The sequence below is a fragment of the Gordionus sp. m RMFG-2023 genome, chromosome 2, assembly GCF_954871325.1.
Source record: "Gordionus sp. m RMFG-2023 chromosome 2, tfGorSpeb1-WG-v2, whole genome shotgun sequence".
Classification (NCBI taxonomy): Eukaryota; Metazoa; Nematomorpha; class Gordioida; order Chordodea; family Parachordodidae; genus Gordionus; species Gordionus sp. m RMFG-2023.
In genome coordinates, this window is record NC_088776.1 from 29,323,503 (window position 1) to 29,341,673 (window position 18,171).

Consider the following 18,171-nt stretch of genomic DNA (forward strand, 5'->3'; position numbering starts at 1 on the left):
TGTAACGGTTCACAAAATTAGCAGTTTATTAGGTTTCGCACTTCTGTTTTTTCTATATTTTGTTAAGTATAAACTTTTGAAAATTGTTTTATAAATTTAAATTATGATAATTAGGTTGATATTAGGGATGAAACATCCCTTTTCTCTTTTTTTAAATTAGATTTTAAAATATAATAAATTTAATAATACAAAAAAAAGTATTTTTGTGAATATTAATAAATTCTTTCATTAATAGTAAATTAGTTTTGGGTTCCTTTATCAGCGAGGTCGCGCGATTCATTGGAAATTTTCATTGCTGTATACATTACTTTAAAGATGTAATGTCGTTATTATTCGTTGCTGTTCAAAAAATGAACGTCGTTAGTTACTTTATCAAAATAAGAAACCACTTTTTCAAAAAAGTAACGTCGTTTGTTACTTTCAAAATAAATTGTCATAGCAGATATTTTTATATTTACCATATGCTATGTATAAAAAGGTTATAAAAATACTATATTATTTGAAAAATATCGATCAATGTATAAATATTTTAAATTCCCTAAAATAATTATAATTAAGTAAAATGCTTTTTCAAACCATTTTGACATATTTATATTTAATCTAATTGTTTTTCAAGTTCTGATCAGATAACGTTCAGCATTTTACAGTTTTTAGAATTTTTCATATCATGGCGAGGGAACAATTATTGGGTGGGAATTCATTATATCTTTATTCATTTTTCAATATATATGAATGAATATAAGATTTAATTAGGTCTTATTAATCATTTGATCAAAAAAATAAGCTAAAATTAATATTTAATTAAATTTAAAAAATATATAATAATATAATGTATAATTTGGCATTATAACTAAGTTTTTTCTTATTTTAAAAAGCAATGAGTAATCTCAAATGTTATTTTACTCCTTATCTTACCAAGTTAGTAACGAATGACATTTTTTATCCCTCATAACGGCATTATTTTTAACCAGAGAGAAGTACCATTTGCACAGCCCGGCTCGTATTTTTTTTTAAAAAAATTTCTGCCTGGCTCGGGTTTTATATTTTCAGGCCCGGCCCGGATTTTTTTAACATTTATTTTTAATTTTTATATATAATAATGACGATTTTAAATATTGGTTTTAAAATGTACAACTCGGCTCGGGTATTAATATTTATAGACCCGGTGTAACGTGATATTTTAACTTAAATTTAAATTAACTCCCTTTAGTAATACTGACATTTATAATTGACGTTATAATATAACATTTAGTAATATGACATTTATGACTGACGTATAATGTTAAATGTTTTTATTATTTAGTAATACTGACATGTAATGTTAAATCTTTTATTTACTGACATGTAATGTTAAAAAGTTTATATATATTTAGTAATACTGACATTTATGACTGACATGTAATGTTAAAAGTTTCTATTATTTAATATTACTGAAATTTATGACTGAGTGCAATGTTAAAAGTTTATATACATGACTGACAGATGATGCTTAAAGTATGTTTAGCATATTGACGCTTATGAGTGACATATAATTAAAATTTTCTAATATGAAATTTATGAGACAGATAATATTTTAATTTCTGATATTTAGTTATATTTTATTCTCTACCTTTTTAAATTTTTTATACCTATAAATAATTTAACGTCGAAAACGTCATAGCTTAATTTAAAAAAAGCTTGATCAAAATCTATATACACACGGTAGGTTAAATTTATTCATATTTAAACATAAATTACATGTCATTCATCAAATGATTCAATATCGTACTTTTTATAAAAATATTTAAATAAATATATATAAAAAGCTATATAATATAAATTAACAATTGAATAGGATTCAACTCATCAAAAAGATGGCTAACTGTTGTTCTTTTTATAAAAATAACTATTAAAAAAATATATAAAATGCAATTTGTATAAATTCGCCATCGAATAACATTTAACAAAAAGATGAAGTATTAAAAAATATATAAAATGCAATAAATATAATTTAAATTTGCAATTGAATAGAATTCAACTCATAAAAAGGATGTCAAACTATTGTACTTTTTATAAAAATAACTATTAATAAAAAATATAAAGTGCAATAATATTTAACAAATCTTTCAACTAAATTGCAATAGGAAAAAAATATTAGAATAGATATTAATCACATTGATATAATTTTAACAAAATGATTGTTATTTTCATTGCATATATATATTTTCTTTAAATATTTTAATATTATTAAAAAATTTCATGGGCGAATGCCCACTTATATTGGGTATAGATTAATATATTTGTCTGCAACAATGTGGCCATAGATAATATTTCCACCTCTGTTGCCCATACACTGTTTCCCATAACATTTCTGTTAAGGTATGCCTCTACAGGCTATAAATTTTCCCATTTCCAATTTGAAATCTTCGCTCCTCATAAGAGAACGCTCCTCCCTCAGGTAATTATAATTATCCTGACTATATCTCTTGACTTATATATCTATATACATGGTAAATAATTAAATATTATAAAAGGATACTAACCTAAAAAAACAGTTCCCATAACCCACAATATGATCGGTTGTGAAAATCTCTTTTAATATACCACATTTTATCTTGGGATAACGGGCAATTACTTTAAAATTGAACCGTTTAGAGTGGTATACCTTCCAGTTCCTTGTTGTGGGCAGGAAAAGTTCACCAATTTTCTTTGGTATTATTGCATCCACAATAATTTTGTCATCTAAATTTGATAATTAAGTAATAACATATTTAAAAAAAATATTACTACCCTGATCTTGTACACCTATATATCCCTCCTCTCTCACTATACTTTTAAAAGCTATTATTGGATCTTCCCAAATGTATCTGTATCCAAAAAAAATATATTTTACCCTTTTCTCTTGACACCGTTTATTTTAGTATCCTCCTTTCTAATTTCCAACCCTAGAATTTTGTTCTCCTGAAACTTTTATTCCACAGGACATTTCTTCAAATAGTGCTTCTTCTAATGGAAATATAATAATTAAAAATATATTTTCCTTTTTTCCAAATGCATTTGTTTACCTTCTCCAACTAAAATTTTAAGAAGCCTACAAACTTAATTATTTGTTCAATATTATTTTATGAATTAACTGAATATATTACCTTGATCTTGAACACCCTCTATAGTTTCACAATGTGAAATTTTTTTGACTGTATCTTTGTTCCCCTCTATATAGTGCTTTAAATTATTTATATTAGCCTTAATTTAAAATTTTCCTGTTGAAGAGAATAATTCTACATTGCCTAAATATTTATAAATATTTTGTTAAAAAATAATAATTTTAATATTGACAATTTTAACAATTGTATATGGATCTACCCGAGGCTGCAACATTTTTCTTCCTTTCCTGTCAGCCCGACGATTATTCCACACAAGCACTTTATCATTTATGTGATAAAGTGCATTCTTAGCAGCATTACGAGTTTTATTATCTCGTTGCTGCTTAAACTGAGCCTTTAAATTGTTGTAGTCTAATATGCCTTTCATATTGTCTGCCCTTCTTTGGTAATTGCATTCAAAGTCTATGTCAGAAAGATCATCAAGATCTGTATCTGGTTCTCTATCATTCTTAAATAATAAAAATAAATATATATTATTTATAATAATTTTATACAAATAGTGATATATATCATCCCAGAGGGCAGTATAGCTTTCCTGCCATACATCATCTCATATGGCGTAAATTTTGAGGATTCATGCCTTGATGTATTGTAGACAAATACAATACCAGGGAGAACTCCAGGCCAATCTTTCTGATTGCCTTTTGTACACTTCAAAAGTGAATTTTGAAGAGTACGATTGGCTCTCTCTACCAGAGACCTGCAGAGGCACCATTTGCACGGCCCGGTTTTAAATTTTTTAAGCCTGACCCGGATATTTTTTAAAAAATTTTTTTACGGCCCAGCCCAGCCCGGATTTAAAGATTTAAGGCCCGGCCCGGATAAATTTAAAAAAAATTTTTACGGCCCGGCCCGGCCAGATTTAAAAATTTCAGGCCCGGCTCGGAATTTTTTAAAATTATATTCGACCTGGTATATACAAAAATTCACCTATGAGGTATTTTACCATATTTTTCAGCGAATATTATCGCTTATTATTTAGAAAATACATGAAAAAAGCTAATATTTTGAGAATATTATATTGAATTTATAAAAATTATAAAACTGTTATTTATAAAAATGGATATTTTGAGCATATACTATATTTTTTGCATTTATAAAAAGAAAACTAATATTCATAAAAATGGTAATAATATTTTGAGCATATACTATATTTTATATTGCATTTAAAAAAAAATAAAACTAATATTTAATTTATAAAAATGGAAAATATTTTGAGAATATAATATATTGTATTTAATTTACTATTTAATTTATAAAATAAAAATAAATCACTATTTAAAAAAATGCATGTATAATAAATAGTATTTTGAAAATATAATCTAATTGCACAATATTAATATAATTTATTTTATAATTTTTAAATATTTTATATTACATTTATAGGTTGGTTTTTCAGGTGTAAAAAAAAATTATTAATTTTCATGGATTTACCATCACATTTATGTCTTTTTAGATGTGATGTACCATGTTTATAATTATAAGATAATATACTTGAACAATTTTTACATTGTACGTAGCCAATGTTTTTTTTATTTTCATCTATGATGATGTTAAATTTAACCCATATTTCAGATTTTAAATTATTATTTGTATTTCTAAAAGAATAAATATTATTTTTAATTTTATTAATTATATCATTAGTATTTTGTGCCATGATATTCCTTTATTTAATTGTTTTGGTAAATATTCTAAAAATTTAGATATGAATTATAAAAAATATATTATTAATACTTGAATATTGTGGCTTATTTAAGATATTCCTTTATTTGATTGTTTTGGTAAAATATGTTGTAAAAATTTAGATATGAATTATAAAAAAATATATTAATACTTTGAATAAATTTGCAGGAAATTAATAATTAGATCGATCTGTGGGTGTTAGGTGTGTTAACCATCACCCAATATTATATTAATCATAACTATAATATAATATAATCTTATAACCATTAACTCATAATGTAAAAATTTTTATAAAAAATATTAAGGCCCGGCCCGGGTTTAACAATCTTAGGCCTGGCCCGGATATATTTAAAAAAAAATTTTTTAGGCCCGGCCGGGATATATTTAAAAAAAAATTTTTTAGTACCGGCCCGGCCCGGGTATATTAAAAAAATTTAAAATACGGCCCGGGCCTCTAGGTCTCTGCTCTCTACAATGCCATTAGCCTGAAGATGATAGGCACTTATCACTCTCTGCTGGGTTCCCACGAGTTTGTGATATTTATTGCTCACTTGGTTTACAAACTCGCGCCCCTGATCATTAATTTTGACCTATAAATATAAATATCATTATATTATAAAAAATTCATCAACCTTGACTCTGCCATGCCTGCATAATGAATATAAAAAGAGGATCACTGAATCGGCTGTCTTATCCTTTAAAGGCTGTGCTTCGATATATTTTGAAAAATAATCAACAGCAACATATTTGTATCCATCAATGCTCTCTGGCAATAAACACAGGTCTACCCCTATTTGTGTCCATACATTAGATGTAATAATAATAGACTGCATTTCCGAGCTTGTTTTATCAAATCGGGAATTGTATCTTTGACATAGGTCACATAATTTTACAAAGTCAATGACATCTTGCCGCATTCCTTGCCACCAATATCTAAATGACATAATTGAAATGCTATGTTGTTTTTAAAAGTTTTAAGCATGTTAAAAGAAATTTGTTAAAAGTTAAATTTAAAAAATTTTTCCTATCATTTGAAAGAGAGAGTATATTGGTACTGCCTGATGTATAAAGTGTTTAAAGTTATAAATTCTTTTTAAAAGTTGTGCAAGCTTTTTGGGTCATATCAGGTTAAAACTGAGTAATATTTACTACCTGATGTATGTTTTTAAAGTATATTTTTTATTAATAGTTATTTTTATAAAAAGTAGAATAGTTTGACATCCATTTTATGAGTTGAATTCTATTCAATTGCAAATTTAAATTATATTTATTGCATTTTATATATTTTTTAATACTTCATCTTTTTGTTAAATGTTATTCAATCGCGAATTTATACAAATTGCATTTGATATTTTTTTAATAGTTATTTTTATAAAAAGAGCAACAATTAGCCATCTTTTTGATGAGTTGAATCCTATTCAATTGTGAATTTATATTATATAGCTTTTTATATATTTTTATTAATAAATATTTTTATAAAAAGTACGATATTGAATCATTTGATGAATGACATGTAATTTATATTTAAATATGAATAAATTTAACCTACCGTGTGCATTGGCGTACGCAGCGGGGAAAAGGGGGGGCTAACCCCCCCTCCCCCCCCCAAATCCAAAAAATGCAGATGCCTGATATATTTTTCAAAAATATTATTTTTTATATTAATTTATACATATTTATTCGTATCTCATATTAAATATATATTTAATTACATTTATTATCACATTTATCTACTAAGTTATTTTATCTATTAATTTCTTTCAAATTTTTCGGCGTAATATTTACTTTATTTTCAAATTTTTAGTGGCGTAATATTTATCTACCATTTTTAAATTTCTAGTCAATTAATTATTTTTGAAACTTCTTGTTCAACAGGGAAAAAGAAATTGCAACCTTGTCCAACAAGATAGAGCCTCTGCCATCAAGCAGTAACAGCTTTAAGGAGTTATAAGAGCCAATTATTTGTTATTACTGAAATATCACAATGGCCTGAAAGAAATATTTCCTCAGAAACAAGAAAATTATTGGATTCAATGCTTATTCCAAATTTTATTTTTCATTAAAATGTATTTTAAGTATTACTCTTCAAAAACATGACATTGACTTGATTAAGAAGATGAGAATAGTGGAGAGCATTTGGAAATTAGAGCTAATGTTGATGATGAATTTTATATTTTATTGTTGAGTAAAAAGGAGAGCTATACGTGTTTAATATTTGTCTCCCTCGACTTGTAGCAAGGCACGCTCATCATTAAAACATTAATATAGGATCAGTAGAAGGGTATATCTTAAATACAGATACATTTATAACCCAAATAAATCAATTTTTAATTCATCATGCATCACTTACTAATCTGCAAATTACTTCCACAAAAGCCTTCCCAACCTTTTTAAGATGGTGATAGAAAAAAAAATTTGTTAGATTTTTCTTATGAAGATGTTAAAGTATCTTATGATGCCTTACTAGCCGAGTAACTATGTTTATAAGATTCACTATGGTTGATATAGTCCCAATAAATGCTATGGATGCTCTGCATTATTTGAAACACATTTTAGATTAAATTCCCTATGTATTAAAAGGGTTTATAAACTCTTCCCATTAGTAAACTAATGAGAGAACACTCTTTTTTAAGAAGAATAACAGATGCCTGCAGAAGTAGCATTTGCAGGGCACAGCCCGGATTTTTTTTAAAGATTTTTTACGGCCCGGCTTGGGTTTTTTTCTAAAATTTTCAGGCCTGGCCTGGCTTTTTTTAAAAAAATTTTTAGGCCCGACTCGGCTTTTTTTTAAAAAATTTCAGGCCCGGCCCGGTTTTTTTTAATATAAATTATATTTATTTTTATAGCTAATAATAACGATTTCAAATATAGGCTGTTTTAAAAAATATAGCCCGGATTGGGTGTTTTTATTTAAAAATTTCGGGCCCGGCCCGGATATATTTAAAAAAATTAAAATACTGTCCGGCCCGGGGGCCGGGCCTGCAGGTCTTTGAAAAACACTACCAAGAAGTACAACATCTGAAAGTAGATTGAAAGGTTTGGATCTTTTGAATATTCATAGGCATTTGACCACAAGCAAGGATGAGATAATTGAAAAATTAGCTCAATCACAATGAAGATTGGATTTTACATTGTAAATATATAACATACAAAATGCAATTATTCCTCAGAAACTTTTTGTGTAAAGGCTCAAAAAATTTAAATTACTATTTTGGGTCATTTAAGTGATTCTTTACATAAAATTTTTTTATAATTCACATTAATTTTAAATTGTGTATTAGAAATAGTTATTAGTCCTAATTTGATATTTTTATAAAACAATAATATTTCTTGAAAAATTTTATTATCCCCCCCCCCCCAGACCAAATTCCTGCGTACACGCCTGACCGTGTGTATATAGATTTTGATCAAACTTTTTTTAAATCAAGCTATGACGTTTTCGATGTTAAATTATTTATAGGTATAAAAAATTTAAAAAAGTATAGAATAAAACTTAGATGTTAATATAACTAAATATCAGAAATTAAAATATTATCTGTCTCATAAATTTTAATATTAGAAAATTTTAATTATCTGTCACTAATAAGCGTCAATATGTTAAACATACTTTAAGCATCGTGTTAATATTGTTATATATAAACTTTTAACATTGCACTCAGTTATAAATATCATTAATATTAAATAATAGAAACTTTTAATATTACATGTCAGTCATAAATGTCAGTATTACTAAATAATATAAACTTTTAACATTACATGTCAGTATTACTAAATAATAGAAACATATAATATTATACGTCAGTCATAAATGTCAATATTATTAAAGGGAGTTAATTTAAATTTAAGTTAAAATATCACACTACACCTGCCCAGGTAATTTAAAAAACTAAACGGCTCTACCCATGTGGTCTGGCTTAGGGCCGTGCCTGCAGTTCTCTGCTATTAACGAAGTTACGTTACCGCACTGGTATTTCTCACGACAGGCAAGAATCGCTCATTGGGAAGATGCCTAAATATTGTATTTTTTCAATAAATTTGTTAACTCTATACAAAAAAGATATATAATTTTATTCATTTCAAGGACTAAAAAATTAGATTTGCTACCTTCTGATGTTGAATCTGAAATGAAGGAAATGCTCAAACCGAAATACACTCCCAATCCTTATTTTAATATACTTATCAATGCAATTAGCCATAGAGCGGTTCAAGAGATTTCTGAGGAAAAATATAATAGCCCTAAGATATTTGAAAGACAAGATTATAGAGTAAATTTCCCATTTAATCCTCATTCACCCCAACTTAAACGCGTATTTAAAGATTTAGAGAAATCTTTTAAGGTATATCAAAAAATTAAATATCTTTATTTTGATTTTAAACCCACCATTACTCCGGCTAAGAGGATATATTCAGTTTTAAGTGTTATGATAAAAGTAACCTTACTTTTTTTCGCGACTTCGTAAAAAATAGTAACGTAAGTTACTACATTACTTTTAGAAAAGTAACATTTATTAAAGTACCGACCATTACTGAAGGAACGGATCATAAGGGGCCGAATAGGGGCCTTCACTTCAGGTCCAATGAGGATTTTGAAACAGAACGTATCGATGATGGTAGTTATAACGGAGGTATTGGAGATCCTTTTTTGCCAGGATTTATTCATAGAAATAATAGCCTAAAATATAATAAATAAAAAACGGGACAACCGAGAAAATTCTTTTAATTTGACAACCTGCTTGATGCACCCAATGTATTACAATCTAGATTGACGATTTATTCATTTTAAAATGCATTGAAAAGTGTATATACACTACCTGCCACAAATGACTTCCCACCCTGCATTTTTACATAAAAAAATTAATAACTTAAAACTTTTTAACTTATTTGGGTAAAAGCGAATTGATTAATTAATTTAAGATGTCTAGACATGTTTAGAAATAAAAAACTCGGAATTTCTATAAATCTTTCTATGAAATTTTAGCCTTTGAAAACAACATGTCAAAAATGACCAATTTGGTAAAATAGGGTTCATTAGTTTTTTTCAGCAACAATTTTAAGTTGCCCATTGTTTTTTGAAAGAACATCATTCTAATCTGCTTATTAATACCTATTTTTAATTATTTTAAAAAAAAATTCCTAGATTTTTTTTGTTTTAAATCATTGTTTAAAGAAACTTACAGTCTTTATAAATTTTAACGAACATTCGACCAAAATGATTAAAAGAAAATAAATTTCTATTCCAACTAAATGCAAAATAATTAATTTAACATAAGTGGTAAAAGTAATCGCCGAATTGCCAAAGAATTAACTCTAGCTCGACGAACAATGGATTATATACTTAAAAGATTACGCAACAATAATACAATATCGAAAGAGGCCTGGAAGACCCCGCAAAATGACTTTAAGCGATGATAGGATATAGCAAGGATCAATAAACGCAATCGACGCCTTGTCGCCTCAGAGATAGCTGCGGAGATTAATCTGACTCGGGAAAACTCGATAAGTGTCATAACTGTGAAAAGGTGCCTTAGGAGTTTTGAACTTTATGATAGGGTAGCGGTCAAATAACCACTCTTGAGCAAAAAAATAAACTCAAGCGATTAGACTGGGTACGAAAACATCAATTTTGGCTGCCAACTGGTACCACGTCTTATGAAGTGATGAGTCAAAATTCTAAATCTTCTGTTCTTAAAGAAGGCAATATATCCGCCGCTCAGCTGGAGAGCGAACGAACGATCACTGCATAATTCCTACAGTCAAATTCGGGGGAGGGTCTGTTATGGTGTGGGGGTGCTTTGGTGCCGGGGCAACCGCCGACATTGTCAAAATTAAAGGAATTCTTAACAAGGGAAACCGGCAAATCCTCGAGGACCATGTGATTTCATCAGGAAAGCATTTGATCTGGAGTAACTTTTTATTTCAACAAGATAAAGACCCAAAGCATATATCCAGGCTATGCAAAGGTTATTTACAAAATCTACAACAACACGATATTCTCGAGTTGATGACTTGGCCATCCCAGTCTCCCAATCTCAATCCAATCGAACTTTTATGGGATCACCTTGATCGAAAAGCGCGAAAAGGCCCTCTAACCTCTCAATCGCACCTTTGGGAAGTATTACAGAGAGAATGGAACAATATCACTTCCAAATATTTAAAAAATCTCATCGAAAGATTATTAAAAATTTGTGCAGCAATTATTAAGAATAAAGGTGTTCATATTGATGAGACCAAAATTTGATCTTAATTAATTGCTCTGTCTTTTATTTTTTGTAATTTTATGCAATAATATGTAAACTTATAAATAAATTTGATAAACCTCATATTGTGTGTTATTTGTCTTATTTTAAGAAAAATATTAAGAAAATGCAGGGTGGGCAATCATTTATGGCCGGTAATGTACATTGGGTATTTAGACGTAACGAGAAAGGCATGTAAACGAAATGCCTTTCAATAGCGTCCATTACCAATGACATTGATTAGAGTCGTATTAATGGCATTAGATGCGCCACCATTTCCACAGAAGCTATATCGAACTTATAAAAATTAAGTAAAACCTTTTTAATATTCCGTTGGGAAAAATAATCGGTAGGAGGAAACCTATAATATCCTGCTCCTTTCCTTAGAATAAAATAACAATAAATGATAATTTATAAGCACCAAAGGAAGCCAATCTTTGTCGAGGACTAGTGGGTCCTTGATCAAGATACAGATAGAAAATAAAAATTATTTAAAAACAGTCCTGCTCTTTTTGAAAAAACAAAATAACGCTAAATTATAATTTTAATGACCAAAGGAAGCCAATCCCTGTCGAAAACTGGTGTATCCTTGAAAAATATTATATAAAAGCAGGGAATCATTTTACAATAATCGCGGATGGGACAGCCACCCAAAATTTTAAAAAAATTTCAATTAATTCAATGGATTGCCTTTTTTTTATTTGGGTGCTCTTATTGCTAACATTGTCAATATAGTTTAATTCATTTCTTAAATTATTTTATGTCTCACTCTTATTTAGTAATAAACGCGTTCGTGAACGAAGTTGGTTTTTTTGAAAAAAATGGTGAACGGCGTTCCTTTTATTTTCGACGAACTTGAACGTGAACGCGTTCCTTTTTTATGACGAACTCATTCGAATTTAACGTTTGTTCAATTTTAAAAACACCTTTTATTTTTATTTATTTGAAAAATTTAATATTAATCCGAATTTTTTAAGAAAAAAGTTTTATATTTTATAATCAACTGTTTTTCCTTTTCACATTTCAATTTTTTTAACACACCATTATTATAGTTTATTAATTTGATACTTTTGTTTATATTTTAATTTAATAGATTAGCATAAGCATGGATATTATTATTTCATCATCATTATCTGATTTTAAAAATTTAAAATCAGATGAATTAACATTACCATGGCCCATATATGATAAATATGCAACATTATATTGAAGGAATTAATTCATACTTAACAAATGTAAAATGTGCCCAAAAAGTATTATATCAGTTTCAAAATCTTCAAGTTACAATTTTAAAAAGACATATGATTGTAATATTAATTATTTTATATAATACGACTAAGTAGAATCATTAAATTTGAAGAAAAAATGCATTTGGGCTATTTGTCCTAACAATATCGATAGTTATATAAAATTAAAAAAAAATTAGTGGCCTAAAATATGGTCAACCATTAATAGACGTAGTATTAAATGTGATTAATAAAAGTTATTAAACCTATCACTATCAAATTAATTACATATATTTTAATTTTTTGAAGATTTGAACATAATGAAGATCAATATGTTTTTCTGCATTATATCCAATATTTAAGCTTCAATAGCCATGTAAAACTTCCACAGAACGAACCTATAAAAAATAAACTTATAACATTATTGAAAAAATGCATTGAAAACCAAAGAACTGTTAATTTCGAGATATCCTTTTTTTTAAATAAATTATAAATCAAATTTAGTAAAATTATAATTATCACGAATAAATAGTATTTTATCAAGATTCGTGGGACATAAAGATCCTTTTTGCATTGAGTATTAATTTGCATTGAGTATTAATCCAACGATAAAAAAAATTATTAACTTAGGTGTACTGGTTGCAGGTATTCAAAGAACCTTTCTAGCTAAATTAAGAGGAAGTTCCAGTCCATTTTTTTACAAAGAATTAGTGCATTCTCTTCTGGTATACTATGTTGGCTGAGCAAAAGATGGCATTCTTTTTCTAGATCGCGAATGTTAGGATAATTGTTGCTTGGAAGGGAACGTTCTATTTTCGCTATATATGAACTGGATGTTTGCCTATTATCTTCAACTTGAATCTCACTCTGTACATTTCTATAATGCTAAATATTTAAAAGTCTAATTAAAAATTGCAATCATGTTGTAGAATTCGAATTTAAATATTTTGAAACAATTTTAAATCTCAGATCAATTAGTGTCGCTAATATTTAATTTTTAAAATATAATTTTGTTATTAAAATTATAATATAAAATAAATTACTATAGGTTAGGTAATTAAAAACCTATGACAAAGCCTTTTTTGCATATTTTCTTTTTATGCAAATGATATATGAGCAATCTTCGAAGTAATATTCCAAAATTTATTGTTGATCCCTTTTGGGAGGTAAGAAATTCCACCGAATCTCGGAATTAATTTAATAATGTGTAAAGTTCGTCTATTATATCCTTGTTATTAAAAAGTTTTAAGGACTTATTTTCCTATTTTATTTAGAGCATTATTTATAAGAATCTTGAACACTACGGATACTTTCTTAACCCGCCCGCCCATGTTTAAATTTTTTAACCCGCCCTAACAGGGTTTAACATTTGCTCAAAATTCAAAAATCTTTAAAGATTCTTGCTCTTTTGTAGATTAAAAAATGGAATTGTAAAAAAATTTAGAGCATGCTTAAAGAAGATTTTTGAGCAAAATAAAAAAATGTTTTTTATAAAAAAAATCTTCTTTGATTTTCCCTTTGATGTTTTTTTTTTAAAAAAGAATAAAAAAAATTTTGCCAGATATTTTTTAAATAAAATAGCATAAATATTTTTTTTTACGAAAAGATCTTCAATTTATTTTAATCTTCAAAGATTTTTTGCTCAAAGCTTTGGGCGAAAACAATGCTTATTTAAAGGTTTTTGTTACCTGCTTTATACCTATTAAGATCAGGGTTTAGAGGCAGGCGTTCAATTTTTAATCATATTTATTTTTAAATATTTAAACATCTTCAGTAGTCTCTAATTAATTTGCATTATCTTTCGTCCTCGGTGGTCATTCTCATTTGCCATTTATTAGGGAAACTTTTTTTTCTTAGACGAGTCGAGAGTTCAAAATGATAATATTTGTTTTTTTTCTAATCAATTTAAAAATTAATAAATTATGGTGAAAATTGAAGATTACCCTCCCCCACCAGAGTAATGGTAGGTAATACTTGTTACGAATTAATTAATATTATTTTTTTTAATAATTACAGCTAGATATTATGACACGGCCTAAAAATGAAAACGAGAAAATGGAAGAAATTCTTACTTAACTAATTTTCACAAATGATTGTAGTTATAGATAAACATAAATTTTAAATAAATAGAAAAGTTTTTTATGGCCGGCTGATAGGTAGTAATCAAATTATTTGTTGCCAACTTCGAAGGCTGCCATTTTGATGAAAAATTAATAAAATATGTTAGATCTTAAAAACAAAATAAATAAATAAAATTATATAAAATTTTTTAACTCAAAATATATTTAAAAAAATTCTAAGCAATAAATAGATTTTTTAGGATTAGGGTAAAGAAATTATTTTTATATTAATTGATTGTTTAAATATGCATTTAGTTATATTTTTCAATTAAATTTGGGACAGTAAGACCTAAAATTTAAAATAAATAAAGATTTTTGATGGAGCTTTTGCTGAAATAATTTAATTTGCAAGGTGCTAAGAAAAGTCTTATTTAAAACATTGAGCCAAACAGATAATTAGCCCTCGAAAATCATTTATATTTTAATTAGTGAGGGATTAGTATTATGATAAGCATTTTTTGATAATAAATTTGTATAAAGTGTTCTCTTATTGCTTAATCAAAAAAACAAGGCCAAAGTTTATTTTTTGTTATTATATAAATTTAAAATCATTAATTGAGTGAGTTGTATTAAATTTAAAAATCTGATTTTGCCAGAAAAACACAATAAGTTTAGAATTTTGAGTAATTTGTTAATTTTAGAAAATTCAAAAACGGCTTAGCATAAAAATAGGCGACAAATAATTAGTCGAAAATTAAACATCTGCTAAGGAGCTCGGCTAATTATCCTTCATTAATATATTTTTACATAATAAATATATATAAAATAATTATAAATTTTAATAAATATGAATATATAATAATTAAGGCTAGGCTTATTTTTGCATAACCCTGACGTGCTATTAGCCGAGCTCCCAGTACCTACTTTTTGTCTAAATAGTGCTAGGCGATCTTTCGGCTAAGCCTAATTAGGTTTAGCCGATTTTTAGGCTAATAACGCTACTTATAAATTTCTGGCAATCTTATGACATGAGTAAACCTTAAAAATATATTAAGAAGTTCAATATAAAATCTTCTGAAATTTATAGGGTGGGTATTCTACACATATTGGAATGCATTTCCGACAAAATCAGATTTAAAATTTAACGCAATAATTATTTAAATTGCAAAAAAATAATAAAACAAAATACTATCAAACTTTCGCCTTACCTTAATTTTGATTATTTTATATATGGATTTTCATTAAAAATTGTTAAATACAAAATTTTTTTAGCAAATTCATATGAAATTCTCAGAGTAGATTCTCTTTGGAATAGATTTGGTAAAATCACACTTATCAGGGAAATTAAAAACGCGCAGAACCCGGCCCGGATTTTTTTAAAATATACCCGGGCCTAGCCTAAATTTTTTTTTTTAAATACACTGGCCGGACTATATATTTTAAATTACCATTATTATCCATGTAAATTAATATTTAATATATTTTAAAGAAATTCGGGCCGGGCAGTGCAGATTAAAATAACTCACAAAGTATTAAATATTGATAAAATTTTCTAAAAATTGACGTAAGACTGCCTTAGTTGCTGATAGTTTTTTTTTAAACTGGCAACTCTACTAGTTAAAGCAAAGCACTAATAGGAACTGATAAAGAAAGAAACATTTTCATAATTTTAACATTACTACTTCTAATTAATTGTTTAGCATATTTTAAAAAAATAAAAACCGGAAATTCAAAAATATTATCATAATTATTTATTAACAGGCCTTGGCCGAGAAAATTAGAATTCGATGACTAGGTTCAGAAAATTTTTGTTTAAAAAAAATATTTTTAAAAAAGGTGCTCTCCAGGTCCCTGCTATAAATCACTTTAAATTCGTGAAACTTATGATATAATTTATCAATGAAAGTTGTCCAAGATTAGCTAAAAAATTATCTATCATAAAACAAATACAAATCAAGATTTATATTTTGGGACAAGAAAAAATCTTTTTTTTTTAAATTTTATCATATTATTTTATCGCCCAGCTTTGAATAATTTTTTAAGATTATTTTATCCCTTTTTTTTTTCTTTAAGGGTGTTCCGAGAATTTATATGATAGCACCTGGCTTGTTTTTATGAATAGAAAAGATTCGAAAATTTTTAAGATTTTATTTTACTAAATCTATTATATTTATAAAAACAAATTACAAATAAATATATCTTTATTTAAATAATTATGATTTAAAGTTATAAAGGTTTAGATCAATAACTTTTTATACAGACTTGACAAAAAAGTGCTTCCTACCTACTACTACAAGTGCGTAGAGAGAGATACTCTCATGTGTAAGGCCAGGCTCACATGCCGAAATAATAAAAAAATTCCAAATAAATTCGAGACAATCATATTGTGGATTGTGCTCAAACGGAGTCACGAAAAATAGTTAACGAAATTAAGCATAAAGCAAAAACATCTATTGATACTCCCAGTATGGTTATCTCGGAGATATCAGCAAATCTAGATGAATCTATCATAATAAAGATCCCTAACTTCAACCTTATTAAGAGGATAATACACCATACAAAAAACTCTCACAATCATCCGCTACCGTGCCCAACTTCTTTGGCCGAATTATTTCTACCCTACGAATACACTATTACCGAGAAAGGCGAGAATTTTATTATTCATGATGATGAAGTAAAATTAAACAATTTAATCGTTACTAGTTTATATTTCAACTTCAAGTCAAAATTTCTTCCATTTTATTTATTGTAAATTGCAATTAATTATTTTTAAAATTTATTGATTAAACTTTTAATACTACAATTTTTATATTATATATTAAGATAAACGAACGAATTTTAATATTCTCGACTGAAAGAAATCTTGTATTTCTATCTTCATGTGCGATGTGATGCTACTTTTAAATGCACACCCCCTCTTTTTCATCAACTTTATACACTTCACGGTGTAAAAAATAAAACGGTTTTCCCCCTTAGTATACATATTGATGACCGGTAAAAGGAGTGAGGATTACAAGCGAGTTTTTGAAATTATTAGATCGTATGTAACAATCTCTGATTTTATAATGACCGATTTCGAGTTATCAGCAATCAATGCATTCAAATCGGTCTTCCCGTTAAAGAAACAACGAGGATGTTTATTTCATTTTGGTCAAAGTTTTTGGAGAAAAATACAAAAGTTTCCAGAACTATCAATGCTATATAAAACTAATCCACAATTTTGTTTATATTTAAAAATTATGGTATGTTTGGCCTACATGCCAGAAACCGATATAATAATGGCTTTTAAGATTTTATCAAACGAATAATATATTTCAGCCTATTATTGAGTACATAGAAAATACATACATAGGGAAATCATATGGGAGAGAAAGATTAATCCCAATTTATCCTATTCCCATGTGGAATTGTTATGATTCCACACTCAACGGAGAGGCTAATACAAATAATGCTATGGAAGGATGACACCGTAGTTTTAGTTCATTATTGACATCCTATCATCCGACGATAAAATTTTTAACAGATATAATATTAAATTTACCCAGGTAATAAAATTTCATAGGATAATTTGCTTTTTTAAAAAAAATTAAAAAAGAAAAATTAATCAAATATATAATTTTATATACAATGAATATTTATACCAAAGGACTTAAAAAGCAACAAAATTTAACTGAGTTAAAGATTGTTCAACTACAAGGAGATGATGAAACTTCACCCCAAAAAAAGTATCGAAATCTAACAAAGACTAAAGAGAATAGTTTCGGATTATAGAAATCGTGACATTTTATCGTACCTGAAGGGTCTCGTTTCTATTATTAATTTA

General features: G+C 27.2%; 1 protein-coding gene across 3 annotated transcripts in view; it reads left to right on the forward strand.

Moving 5' to 3' along the window:
- The window catches only part of LOC135925533 (X-ray repair cross-complementing protein 5-like), a 35,281-nt gene extending 20,866 nt beyond the window's left edge, over positions 1–14,415 (forward strand). For 2 of the 3 annotated variants that reach the window (XM_065460914.1, XM_065460916.1), the window contains exons 10-11: positions 8,908–9,163; positions 14,305–14,415. In XM_065460914.1, coding sequence (XP_065316986.1) covers positions 8,908–9,163; positions 14,305–14,364 — 316 coding nt within the window. In that variant the 3' untranslated portion in view covers positions 14,365–14,415. Of the gene's footprint in view, positions 1–8,907; positions 9,164–10,096; positions 11,033–14,304 lie in introns of those variants that run through there. The other variant, XM_065460915.1, reaches the window with a different exon arrangement.
- Positions 14,416–18,171: the final 3,756 nt, after the last annotated feature.